At 39.2% G+C, this 14,422-nt stretch overlaps 1 protein-coding gene across 4 annotated transcripts in view; it reads right to left on the bottom strand.

Annotated features, from left to right (window-relative positions):
- The window catches only part of Tmem260 (transmembrane protein 260), a 65,318-nt gene that overhangs the window by 36,591 nt on the left and 14,305 nt on the right, over positions 1–14,422 (bottom strand). For all 4 annotated transcript variants that reach the window (XM_035452536.1, XM_027386568.2, XM_027386570.2 and 1 more), the window contains 2 exons: positions 3,420–3,597; positions 1,882–1,995 (listed from right to left, as the gene is read on the bottom strand). In XM_035452536.1, coding sequence (XP_035308427.1) covers positions 1,882–1,995; positions 3,420–3,597 — 292 coding nt within the window. The remainder of the gene's footprint in view (positions 1–1,881; positions 1,996–3,419; positions 3,598–14,422) is intronic.

Below are 14,422 nucleotides of genomic sequence, written 5' to 3'. Positions count from 1 at the left end.
ACAATTACACGAGGGCTGTTACAGATGGAAGGGACCGAGCTTCCCTGTCCTGGCTATACACTGTGATCACCTGACAGGGATTTCTTCCACCTGCAAACACAGAATGGTTTGGTGGTGGAATCAGGCTCCAATATAAATGCATACATGTACCTATGTATACATATAGAATCTCTCTCTCTCTCTCTCTCTCTCTCTCTCTCTCTCTCTCTCTCTCTCTCTCTCTAGCCCTCCATGTTCCCTTGACTTCCCTTCTGCTATTTAATGGAAATGAAAGTGCTACATTGAAGAGTCACTGTTGCCCAAATTTGAGCACTCATTAGTAGTCTACCCCAGGACAGAGCAATAGTCCTTAGCCCAGGCTCTACAGTGTTAACTCTTGAGTCCTGAACATTTTACCCAAATTATATGGCTTGTCTTCCAATAAAATAACCCTGATTCTCCTGAGGTGAGAAGTCTGAAACTAGAGCAGGCAGGGCTGCCTGACTATCCATCCAGGTACCCAGATTCAGGAAAAGCAGATGTGCTGCCTCGGCTGTTGTCAAATCATACTTTAACTCTTTGCCCTAAATTCATACATTTTGGGATATAAACCTGGCTGGCTCCAAACTCTCTGTGTATGTCAGATTGTCCTTAAACTCTCAAGCCTTCTGCTTCAGACTCCCAGATGCTGGAATTACAGGCATGCACCATCACATCTAGCTATGTCTTCATCTATTATTCAAGACTTATAAAGAACTTTCTGTATACTCTAGTATACCACTGTTAAACACAGAGACTTTGGGTCAAAGAACCAAATACCAATAAAAAACAATCTAAAAATATGCTGCTGGTTAAGCTGTTTAATATCCCCCATGTAAGGACTTATATGATTGACGTCACCAAACTAAATTCTAAGAAAAAGTTGTTCTTTGTCAACTATTGTTTCCTTTTTGTAATCACATAATAAGAATTTCCTTAATCACCACATTACCCTTTTTTGCTTTGTTACCAAAGCAAAAAATGTGCTAAAGTATAGTAAATACAATTATTTAAAGCTTTAGTATAATTATTTCCTAATAATTTTATTATATGCTTTATGTGTTTTCTATTATAATTCCGATTGTAGTTGGGTATAATTAACAAATAATGAGAAATAAATATCACTGAGTTTGTTAAAGAAACAATAAATAAAGTGACTGCTTTACAAATAGGCTATAGTTCTAGAAGAACTCTGACAGAATTAAGGACATTTATCTTCCCACAGTCCATGACTAACTCACTCCCTGCTTTTTCCTACCTGAATCTCACAGAGTCTAACAAAGGAAATTCTGCATTGCTTCTCTCTGTCATTTTAATTAACAGTAATGTTTTCTTTCAGAGAAAGATAAAAGGGAAATGAGCAGTTTTCAATTATAAGGAGGAATTCTATGGATTCTGAGAAAACAGGACTATCACTGCTGACTTCAATGAGTTCACGTTAGCAGCGATGCTGTCTGTTGTGTTAGTCTCCAGCTCCTGGGGCAAGCAGGCAGCACAGACAGCACTCAACCCTTGAACGAAGGAATGAAGCGTTGGTGCTTGACTGCCTTGAATCTTAGAACATGCAAGAAAACCATTTAGGGAACTTGATATTGCTGTTCTCAGTCTCTTCTGCCTCTTCTCACTGAGGTGCTATCAAGAATCATGAGGAAAATTATGAAGTCAGCCAGATGCCACCACAATCAATATTGCATAATTCTGTAAATCCTCTTTTTAAAGTCAATATTGTTAAAGCCTCAGGTCATTTATGCTTTACATAAAACTCAAGAAACACTAAAGCCCTAATTTTTCAGATAACACAAATGCTGAATTGAACCTATGTGAAATAGTATGGATTTAAATTTTTATAATAAAAAAACCTACCTTCTCTTTCAGAAGTCGGAAGAGAATCCAGGGTATAATGCATAAAACATAGAGTACTATTGTGTGCTGATTACACAAACTAAGGCCACAGGAGAAAGCACCAATGACTGCTATCTGAGAATGAAAAAAGAAACACTAGTCAAAACTTCCCCTAAAACTCTAAGCATAACAGTAAAAGCCCTCGATGCACCTGCAAAGCTTTTTCATGCCAGGCCAGATTAGAGCCAAACCCTGAAATGCAAGCAGTCACGTTAATAGTCACTAATGTTTATCAGCAGTAGTTCTGGGTAATTTTTCCCCATTCTCATAAAACCCTACAGTTTGACCTTAAGACTATCTTCACACTGACTCCTCGGAAGCCCCTTACAATGGTGGGGCACTGTATAATTCCTAACTGAAATCTGTCATTGAAGTTGAGCAATTCTGCTAAACTACTAAATAAATAAAATTTTATTTAGAACTCTGCTTATCTCGGAGAGGGCTTTCAGCTGTTACTGAACATGTAGTTGTTTCATAATTGATAGAGATGATCTCCTTGACCACACTGCTTTTAGGCTCCTTTGAACTCTTCTCCACCATCCAATCACAGTGCAGATCCTCAACTTCCACCTACACGTCCCATCACAGCTCCACATCTCACCAAGGCCTGCTCCCTCCTGAGAATGTCCTGAATTTGGTTTGGCCCAAATCCCCCTTTAAAATCCTTATGTTTACTGTGAGTAATCCTTCACTGATTGATTCCCTGCCGGCTCCTTGGTTAGAAATTCCTACTTTTCTTTATATTTGGAATTAAGTCTGCTACTAGGGTCCCTATGGCTGCATCCAAGAAAGCCTGCTTGCATCTCTTAACAAGGACATGACATGTACATAGCACATTTTTTTCTTTCTTTAACACAATCAGAAAAGAAGGTTGTTTTAAACAAAATACTCTAATAGCATTGGAGATTTATGGGAACCACAAATAAGCCATGGTATCTTTTGTACTAAACTCTAACAATAAGGTGGCCTGAACTAGGTGTAGAGGCTAAGTGCTTACAACACAGGGCTTCCACTTTAGATGACTATGGCAGTGTGATCTCTGAACAGCTTGGGTTTTTATATCTGATGCTCTTCTACTGGCTAAAAATAACTCATAATTTGTGATTAGTGAGGAATCAATGTATTACCACAGTATATACCTTAAGGTAGTCCATCCACAACTTGGCTTCACCACACACACACACACACACACACACACACACACACACACACACACACACGTGTATGAACCAAACCCATCCCTCTCTCAGAGCTCACTAGACATTTCATAATTCCCATTCTCCAAAACCTTCTGAACTCTTGAGGGGAAAAGAACCATGCTTGGGAGGTGCCATCATTCCATTCCTAACAAAGGGTCTGAGGGCAGTCTCTCCACCTGCCCAGATTACCCTAATAGGAATCAGAATAGATAAATGTGGTCTAAAGCAAAGTTAAAAAGAAACACTTTTCTATCTAAAAATTGAAACAAAACTGATTTCACTTTGATCAAAATAGCTTACCTTTGATCTCTCCTTTGCGGCTGCTGCCTCCTCAAAACGCACAGTAAGCGCCATGAGCAGCCCCACAAACAGATTGTTTAAGCTAAAAACCTCGGCTGCAATGGACCACTGCCATGTTAGGCGAGAAAATGAAAACACCCCCGCAGCAAGGATTCCTCCAGCATGTGAGCCAGAAAGCCTGCAAACACAGATAACATGAAATCTCCTTCCCAACAAAAGGAGCTGACTTCATTTTTCTTTCAGAAACTCTACCAGCAGAAATTATGACAATCACCCAGCTCTCTCCCAACAACTATAACCAACGCATTCTTCACATAATTCCACCAGATTTTAGTTAGGAGGCCCACATGTTAACAAATCGACAAGCCTATGGACAGAATGAGGTTGAGTTCTCAGATCAAACTCTAGGACTGGAGCCAGGTCAGAAAACCTGAAGAGATAGCAGCTACAGATAAACCTGCCATTTTCCTGAATATCCACAAAGGAAGATGGCCTAGTTGAAACTGATATATTTAACTGTAAAACTAATGAAATGGCAAAACACCTATTCAGGAACATTCAATTTTCACATCTCATGGACCTTAGGGCCCTTCTACCTTATCTCCCAGTGTGAGACCAAGGAGGTCTTGGTCAAAGTACTTGATGATCTTAAGATCTGAGTTTATCAACTGCATTAGGAAATCCAATACCCATTGCTAAGTATTTCAACTGTATTAGAAAGTCTAGTCACCATTACTAGGCCTAACAATTATGATACTAATTGCTCTAATCCATTAGTTTTCAGATATTTTGTTTCATATAAAAATTATGAAGTAGCCAGGTGGTGTTGGCACATGCTTTTAATCCCAGCACTCAAGGAGGTAGAGGCAGGTAGATTTGAGTTTGAGGGCAACCTGATCTACAGAGTGAATTCCAGGACAGCCAATGCTACACAGAGAAACCCTGTCTTGAAAAAAATAAATATAAAAAATTATAAAGTAATTTCAATCAACCACTTTAGAAAAATAGTTAAACAAAATTTTTGACATTGGAGCTAGAAAGATGGCTCAGTGGTTAAGAGTGCTTCCTGTTCTTCCAGAGGACTCAGGTTCAGTTCCCAGCACTCACATGGCTGCTCACAACCATCTCTAACTGCAGTTCCAAGGGACCAGATGCAGGGTATCCAATGCCCTCTTCTGACCTCAGGCACTGTACAAACATGGTGTACTGATACACATACAGGCAAAAAACTCATATGCATAAAATATAAATAATAACTCAATCTTTTAAAAATCTCAGTATCACAGTGCTGGGATTTAGTTCCATGGTAGAATACATGCTTACTATGCACAAAGTCCCAAGTTTGATACACAGAACCAAAAATAATAAAATTCACTTGAATCAAACTTGTTTTCTAATTTATATTTGTGATTGATTTCTGTTCTTTCTCTTATAAAAAGTGGAATTTCTGACAGGTGGTGGTGGTGCATGCTTTAAACCCAGCACTTGTGATGCAGAGGCAAACGGATCTCTGTGAGTTCCAGGCCAGCCAGGGCTACAGAGTGAGTTCCAGGCCAGCCAGGGCTACAGAGTGAGTTCCAGGACAGCCAGAGCTACACAGAGAAACCCGGTCTCAAAATAATTAAAAAAAAAAAAAAAAGGAATGCCCCAAGTTGTTTGGAGTTTCATTCTTTCCCAGAGATCCTGATTCAATACACAAAGTTACTTTTCCCTTTTCAGTGAGTTTCCTATGTACTCATTACTTCTGGGTTGAGTCCCTACTGTTTTAGGTCCAATCACTTAGTACTTCCCTAACTTGTCTTCCAATCCATTCTGTAATTTATTATATAAATTTCCTTAGAAACATACTCCTCATGACCACCAGGCTCCAAACTTTCAAGCTCTTCACTGTCTGCATATTGTCAGAAATAAACCAGCCTCAAATCCAACCTTCCAATACACTGGATCCCATCCTCCCGCTAACACTAGCATCATGATCTGTGCTGCGTAGGTGTGTGCTCAGAACTCCCTAACATGACATGCCATTCCCTGCAGCTGTCAGGGCTCATGTTGGACCCCTATATACAATGTCCTCTATATTCATATATATTCCTCTACATTCATATCTTACTCTTTTCTAAAACCTTTCTTCAATTCTCATGTCTCTAGTCCATCTCTGACTATACCTATCATCTGCATTTATATTAGAAGCACCTAGCTCCAAGCACACAAAGAAACAAGGTGAGAGTGAATTATCCTTAAAAGCATTTCTGGGTTTTGTTTTTTGAAACAGGGTCTCACTATGTAGCCCAGGCTAATCTCAAACTCACTATAACTCTTCTCTATCTCCTAACTGCTGGGATTACAGGTGTGAGTCACTACAGTTGATTTCATTTCTACCATTTTAATGGAACTTAGTTTCATCTGTCAATTCAATTTTGGAAAGCTGTTGTAAGACACAACATCCTTCTTCTACTTATGGCATAAATTAGTATCTGGGAGAAATGACAGATTCAAGGGTAAAGATAAGGGTAGAATGAGTCTGAAACAAATTCCTTTCTTAAAAGTTCTTTGTATATTCTAAGTAGTAAGTGGGCAAATGAATTGAAAGATCCTTAAATGAAGTACAAATGTCAATAAATTATGAAAAAGTGTTGACCACTGGCAAACTACAAATCAAGATTACAATGAGATTTCATCTCACCTCACCTGGTCATTATGACTATAATAAAAAAGACCAACAGATACTGGGAGGATAAAGGTAAGAGGGTTCTCTATATACTATAATAAAAAAGAACAACAGATACTGGGAGAATGTAAATTAGTACAATCACTATGGAAAACAGTACAAAGGTTCCTCAAAACCTAAAACTAGACCTATCACAGAGGTCCAAGCCTGAGACCACTGCACAACACCTAAGCTATGGAATCAGTCTACACACCTATCACCATATGAATGATGAAAAGAATATAGCTTATGTGCCCAATGTGTATTAATCAATCATAAAGAAGAATGAAGTCATGTTCTTGCAGAAAAATTTTGGCCCTAGGGCCACAATGTTAAACAAAAACAAGTCAAGCCCAGAAATATAAAAAATACCACATTTTTTCTTATGTAGAATTTTTAGATTTAAATAATAAAAAAAGACAGTCAGGCATGATGGTACAACCTTAAATCCCAGCACTCAGGAGGCAGAGGCAAGCAGAGTTCTGAGTTCGAGGCCAGCCTGGTCTACAAAGCAAACTCCAGGACAGACAGGGCTACATAGAGAAACCCTGTTTCAAAACAAAATAAAAAATAAAAAAAGACTTGAAACTAGAGAGGGAGCTTTAAGGAAGGCTGAATAAGATCAAAATATAGACTATCCCTGCATGAAACTGTCACTATAAAATCCATCATTATGTGCCCATAAATATAACATGCTTAAAGTTCTATAATTTCCTTTTTCAAACAAATTGGGAACGAGACAAGTTAGGTTATTTTTCTTCGGTCCTGTGGTAGCTGATGGCTAGACCAGTGTTAACACTGTAGCAGAGCTGCCTACTGCTGCTATGTTGTGGATTCAAAGACAGGTGTTTGGTTTTTAATGTTAAATAAATTATTCTCAATTAATGGCAAGTTGCACTTTGATTAAATCTGTACCTTCTGGAATGAGGAATGAACTAGAATGAGGTTTTGATAGTTAGTAGAATTGTGTTCATTTCCACATTACATAGAAAAAACATACTATGAAGAAAGACTAAATTATATTCCAAATATCTGTTGACATGTTTCAGGCTACTTTTTCTGAAAGAAAAGTATACTAAAGTTTAAAACCACCAGATGGATAATTAAATAGAATTAAGAGAAAGTATTGATATCAGTAAACTCTAGGAAGAAAATCAAAGATTCTCTAATCTATAATGATTTTAAACCTATGCTGCTATGCTCAAGGAGACACCAACTATATTGGAACTGCTGACATCAAGTATTAGAATCATGCACTGTGCTAGTTATTTTTTCAAATATTTCATAGGATTGAAATATTGAACAGAACAGAGCAAAATTATTGACCTCACTAAGAAAATGTATCTAGTCACCTTAGACTTACCCAGAGTTGGGTACACGGACTTTTATTCAAGATTAACCTCATGCCACAGAATCTGAGTCCTGCCAACCTCAGATCAGGGTGGGTTTGCAATGAACTGTACAGTCTTAACCTGGATTTTCCTCGATGTTAGAGAAATAATGTATGAAACTGTTGAGTAAAGTTATAGACAAAAAATAAGTACTAGCTATATAAACAGTGACAGAAATCAGATCTATAATCTTCATCTTCAGCATCCAAGGCCTTGCTCAAAATTCACACTAATGGATTTGGGGCTGCAGCTCTGAAGCAGCTACACACAGAAGGTCAATGGGCCTATAGTCAGTCTGTTTCTCAGCAGCAGCAGAAGGCGAGCGACTGCTTCATTTCCACTTCAGTGAGCACCTATCATCCAACGTTTGTTGTATTGTGTCATTTTTGAGACAGGGCTTCTATGTGTAGCCCTGGCTGTCCTGGAACTCATTCTTTAGATCAGGCTGGCCTGAACTCAGAAATTTGCCTGCCTCTGCCTCCTGAGTTCTTGGGTTAAAGGTGTATGCCATGATGCTCAGCTTTCATATCCAATTTTGTAATTCTAGCCAGTCTAGTAGGTGGAAGTAGTATGTTGCTGAAGTTTGATTTTTGTATCTCTAAGGACTAATGATGTCATGCATTCTTTTCTGTGTTTTTCTTCATTTGCATACTTCTATCCTCTGTGCCATCTTACTGTCCCTGTCGCAATTCTTAAAATTGGGTTATTTGCCTTTTTAAACCAAACTGTAGAGTTCTTCTCATCTTCTCTTGTTTTAGAAAGGGACTCCCTATACAGACCTGGCTGACCCCAAACTTTCGGTGTGGCCTTGAACTTTAGGCTGGCCTTGAACTCACAAAGATCCACTTGCCTCTGCCTTCTAAGTGCTAGATTAAAGGCATGCATCATCTTGCCTGACCTTGACTTTTTTAAAATACAATTCTTTTCTACTAAATACAACCAGACAATTGCTTGCAACCAATAATCCCAACAAGACATGCATCCCCTCTTTCACAATTGCCATTGTTTTCAGTGCAATGTGAGAAAATAGTGGAAAGCAGAGAAGAAGAAGTACACATCTAAGCACAGGAAGTCACATGTATAACCATAAAATTATTGGATTCTTTTTTCCTTTCCAGACAGGCCCCCATGTAGCTCACATTGGCCTTTGAGTCTGTGATGCTCCTGCCTCAGACTCTCAAGTGTTGGGATTATGTGTACAACCACATCTGACTCTTAAAGTCTCTTCAATTATTTCTATACATATTCCAATGGAGAATACGCCAGGCATGATGGAACAGGTCTGTAATCCCAGCACTCAGGAAGCAGAAGTAAGAGTCATGACTTAAGAGGCCAGCTGGGCTCCACAGTTAGTTCCAGGAAAACCTGCACTGCACAGAAAGGCCACATCTCAAAAAACAAAAGGGTTTTGAAAAGGGTACACTAGTAAACATTTTGGGAGACTTATCATTGACTATTAATTTTATGTTTCATAAAATAATCTATATAGGCTGAACCATATATTTCTTTGATTTCAATGTTTTATGGCTCAAGCTCTAAATTTCCCCTAAATGCACATATCTTAACCCTGTTTTTATGCTAAGATTCAGAAGCAGCACCACTGCCTGCATAATTTTACAACATTCATGAAGTGGTGGGTTAAGAAAAGGAGGCAATTTGACATACCTGCTGTGAGAAATGCCAGAACTCAGGAGTGATATTTATAAGACACCAGCCCCCTGCCCCTCCACACATTTGCACACGCATGCATGTGCACAAACATGCACACAAACACACGCACGCGCGCACGCACGCGCACACACACACACACACACACACACACACACACACACACACACAGTAGGAGGCTTAAGCTAAAGGTCTCACACATGCCAGACAAGTGCTCCACTGCTAAGCTACATCCCCAGCTGAACACAAGGCTTCGTACAGTGGTGATGTGCAGCCTATGGCTATGGAGTAGCAGCACTACACCAACCAGCCTGGAAGGGAAGAGCAGAAGGACAGGGGCAGAGTTCAAGTAGAGAAGGGAAGGGGGTGGAAAATGGATTGGCTCGGGGAGGAGGTAAAGGCAGTCATGGGAGGATGGAGATAAAAAATGCAGAGCTAAGGGGTGAGGACACTGTGGGGCACGAGAGAAATGGGCCAACTGAAAGCTAACGTATGCTAGGAAGCAAAAATCATGTTGCAAAAGAAGGTATCTAATTGTCAGAGGCTGGAGTAGGCCAGTTACTAAAAATTGGACTCTTACTGAAGGCATCTAAGGATAGAAAAGAGTCTAATAGGGCGATTCTCAAATTTCTAAGATTTTCACTAAAATTAAAATTTGTCCTGGAAGCCAAGGTTCATGTGACTGTGAAGAGATGGGTTTTCTCCAGTGCAAGGCAAGTGGAGTTGGAGACCTCTAAGGACAAGCCAGTCAAGTTAAGGATAAGACTCTCTACAGGCTTTGGAGATAGATTCCTGCACTGCTTCTGCAGGGAAGCAGTCTCCTTATAGTATTCAAATCCAACTGCCTCAGCATGTCCTGATGTGCTTCATCTCACCACAGAGCAACAGAAATACCCAAAAAACAATCTGACCCCAGGATGCATTCGGGAAGTCACTTCAGGGCCACGGCTGGGCTCAGCATCAGTCTCACCCTCTCACATGGGCTTTGTTCTTTCTCACGCTATTGCAAGCTGCTTTCACTCCCAACCCCAAAGACAGTAGGCTTTCTGGACCTCTGCAGAACTATTCCAGGCACATTCTATTAGGTTGGTTTCTGGGATCCCACACTCCCCTGCTCCCTTATACAGTTCTGGATCTTCCTTTGGTGATTTCTCTCAATGTTTTCATTTTTCCCATGAACCCAACACTGATAGCTGCCATGATTCCATTCTCCTTATGCTTAGGTGACTACTCTTCTCACTTTACACAGATGGGCTGGTTTTATCTGCTACCTTGATTTCAACCAACAACCAGACACTGAAAAAAAAATACTACAGCATATTTTATCCCCTTGGTTTCAAGGGGATATGTATGTCCACCTGAACGCTGTGTTCTTCAAATGATGTCACAGTGAGTCAATGCCAACCTGAACAAAATGAACCTTTCATCATCTCTGCCAGCCACAACTCCTGCTATTTTATTGTCTCTCTTTTATGACTTGCATTATTTAGTTGTGTAAGATATGAGAAATGAACATTTCACAACTTGCCAATCTGATGTCTTAACCACTTTAAAATGTTTATTTCTATGTTTCAGGAATGATGTTTGCCATGCATATGTGTACCAAGAACATATAGTGCCCATGGAACTAAGAAGAGGATGTCAGATTACTGAAAGTAGAGTTACACATAGCTGTGAGCTATCATGTGGGTGCTGAGAATTGAACCTGGGCTATCTGCAAGAGCAGCAAGCACCCTTAATTGATGAGCCATCTCTTGAGCCCCCACCACCACTATTAAACTTACCTCCCTCCATCTATACCATAACAGCCCTCTTCCAGCTATTAATAATCATCCTGAGTTAAACCAACCAGAAGCATGACAAGCTCTCTGTCCACCATCACTATCTGAGTGAAGGGCTCAAAATAAATTCAATCTTGCATCTGCTGCCACCTAACCCTTTAATGGTTCCTCTTCTATCACAACCATAATGGAAGTTCATGACATAGTTGAGCTCTATAATGATTTGGTGTCAATCTCTATGCACCTTCTTCTTCCTTTCCCCTTTCCTTTTCTTCCTCTTCTTCCTTCTTTCTCCCTCCTTCCCCTGTCCTCTCCACTTTCCATTGTTTCTGGCCTAAGCTGAAGCAGAACATCATAGCAGAAGGACATGGGAGTGGAAAGCTGCTTACCTCATGGCAGCCAGGCAGCTGCAAGACCAGAAGAGGTCAGAAGAAGACAGAGCCTCCAAAGGCATGGCTCTAGTGACCTACTTCCTCCTACCAGGTCTCACCTCCTAGCTCCCATCACCAACAAATAATGCTATCAGATTGTGAATACATCAATGGAATAAGCCACAGATGATGTCAGAGCTGTTCCATCAGGACTAGTAGGAAAGAGGGAGTTCAGGGGGAGGAGGTAAAGGCATGAAAGAAGGTGATGCAGGAGCATGGATATGATCAAAATACATTACATAAATGAATGAAATTATCAAAAAGTAAATTAATTAAAAATAATTAAAGTCCACCAGCTGGCCTGCACTGAATGAACCTTTGGGGGGCATTTTAGAGTCAAATCATAGACAGGCTGCTTCCCCAACTCTGGGTTTCTTCAGTGGCTCTTTCGTTGGAGCACAGATTGTCTCCACTTGGCTAACTCACTATATATTTTATTTGTAACTCAATAAAGGCACCTGGTTTTCTTAAGGAGTTTTCTCTAAAGTGTTTTTACTGAGAATAGGGGAAGGTAGTTGCCCTTCCTCTAGGAGGTCAATAATTTAAATTAACTGAATACTTAATAGAGTTTCTAATATTTCTAAAAATAAATGATTCTTAGGAATATAAACTTTTCACTGTAGACAATCAAAAGATAAGAAAACCAGAATTGGATAACTTAAAATCCTCTATACAATGTATTACAAAGCCAAAGAAATTGTGGACTATTGATAGTACTAGATAACCATGACAACAGAATAATGTATCACATATATCTCTGGTATGTATACGTTTGAAGAAAAGCTAAATATGTTTTTCACAACTGTGCATTTTATATTTAAGACACAATATTAAACTTCCAATGGGCTCTAAAGAGCAATGGTTTTAATTACTTCAACCTAAGTCCAGCAATTTTTCTTTCATTCTTCTTTTTTGCTCTCTTAGTATTGGGGATTGAACCCAGGACCCCAGCACATGCTAGGCAAGTTCTCTACTACTGAGCTATACTCTCATCAAAACAACTTTCAAATCAAGCTTTTAATTATTCCATTAGTTAGAAAGAAATCTTGGTCTAGTAAGATTGTTCAGTGGTTAAGCTTGGTGTCAAGACTGATTAGCTAAGTTTGACTCCTGGAGCCTACATGGTAGAAAGAGACCTAATTCCCTTAGGTTGTCCTCTGACTTCCACATGGTAGTACACCAAGACAGCCCCATGCAGGCATGCATGCCTGCATGCATGCACGCGCACACACACACACACACACACACACACACAAATAAATAGATAGATAAATAAATAAATAAATAAATAAATAAATAAATCACAAAAGGTATTTTAGGTTTGGGGTAAATTTTATTTCTCTTAGGAACAATGCCTTTGGGGGCTGGAGAGACAGCTCAGTAGTTAAGAACATTTGTTGCTCTTGCTAAGGATCTAGGTTCAGTCCCCAGATCACACAAGGAGGCTCACAAACATTGTAATCCAGTTCCTGGGGATACAATGCCCTATTTGTGGAAACATTGTCAAAACCAGGCATGCATGTGGTATATATACATACATTCAGGCAAAACACTTATACATGTAAAAGAAAATAATTCTAACAACTTAAAATGAACCATGCCATTTATGAATTTGGCTTCTACAACTATAAAAATGATATCTTGGCAACAAGTAGAAAATAAAGCATTTACTCTTTGTTACAATAATTTTTAAAAATTAATATGATGTACATATGGATCTATGTTCTAGAAACTAAGGCATTCTCACTCATTTCATCATTCTGTACTTTAATCTTTAAATACTCTTTTAGAAAGACTACTGAAATAGCTTATGTAAGAGCACTTTGGCTTTCACGGTACTTCATTTATTCTTTACTTACAAAATAAATATTTCCAAGGGAATAATAAGTACAGAGGGTTCACAGTTACACTGTCTTTCACATACAGATGTGTAAAAAAGTTCCTTACGTTTTCTCAACATCTGGACAAAGTTCAACAACATTCTCATTGTCTGTTTTACTGAATCAAATATCAATGAACACTCCACATCAACCAGGCACGTTAGCGACAGAAACATTTAAATGTGCCGAAGGTTTTTCTTGGTGATGCCATAAAACTCTTAATGGTGAAACTGTTGGGAAGTGGGTGTGCTCTTAAGTGTGTTAAACAAGAAAAGGACTGAGGATCTGCTTCTGAGTGAAAGGGCTTTCCTAGGAGTCTATAGAAGTCCTGAGTCTCCAATGAATTCACTGCCTTGTTTGATTACTGAGCCCTGTAATTGTCACTGCTAACAATGAGGGAGTGTCTTGTGAGTAATTAGATGACTTAGCCAAAATCTTTTAGGAAGAAACTTGAATCAGAACACACTCTTTATGTTCCCTCTGCCCACAGAGGTATAACGTGATTTTTTTTCAGTCGAGTTAAATTATGTAAGTAGATTAAAATATCACTAAATTTTGTTACATATAATAACTGCTCAACAAATTAACAGTCCTAATTTCTTGCTAGAGAGTCTTCCTTTCAAATATAAATGGGAGGAAACGGGCACGATGGTACATATTTGTCATCCCAGCATTTGGGAGGCTGAAGCAGGAGGAAAGTGAGTTCAGAGTCAGTCTGAACTACATAGGAAGAAGACCTCTCAAAAACAAACCAAAAAAGAAATGAGGGAGGTGTCTAATCTGATATTAATATTTGAATATGAATTCTAAATGAAATTATTGTTCTAAGCCCATAAATCAAGCTGTCATGTACTACCCATAAAGTCCACCTGGCATTTAAACTAGAACTATCTCTCCAGATAAGACAAAACAATTGTCATCAATCCACAGACTAAGTCTGATGATTGAAAAAAATAATAAAAATGGCTTAACCAAAAGCCCTACTGTGGGGCTGGAGAGATGGCTCAGTAGTTAAGTACACTGGCTGCTCTTCCAAAGGACATGGGTTTGATTCCTAGCACCCCATGGGAGCTAACAGTTTTAACTCCAGTTCCAGGAGTTAAAATACAACACTCTTGTGGCCTCCGCAGGCTCTGTCTGCATGT

This window comes from Cricetulus griseus (assembly GCF_003668045.3).
Source record: "Cricetulus griseus strain 17A/GY chromosome 1 unlocalized genomic scaffold, alternate assembly CriGri-PICRH-1.0 chr1_1, whole genome shotgun sequence".
Taxonomy (NCBI): domain Eukaryota; kingdom Metazoa; phylum Chordata; class Mammalia; order Rodentia; family Cricetidae; genus Cricetulus; species Cricetulus griseus.
Note: the sequence above shows the minus strand (reverse complement) of the source record. Positions and strands in the feature narration are given on the sequence as shown.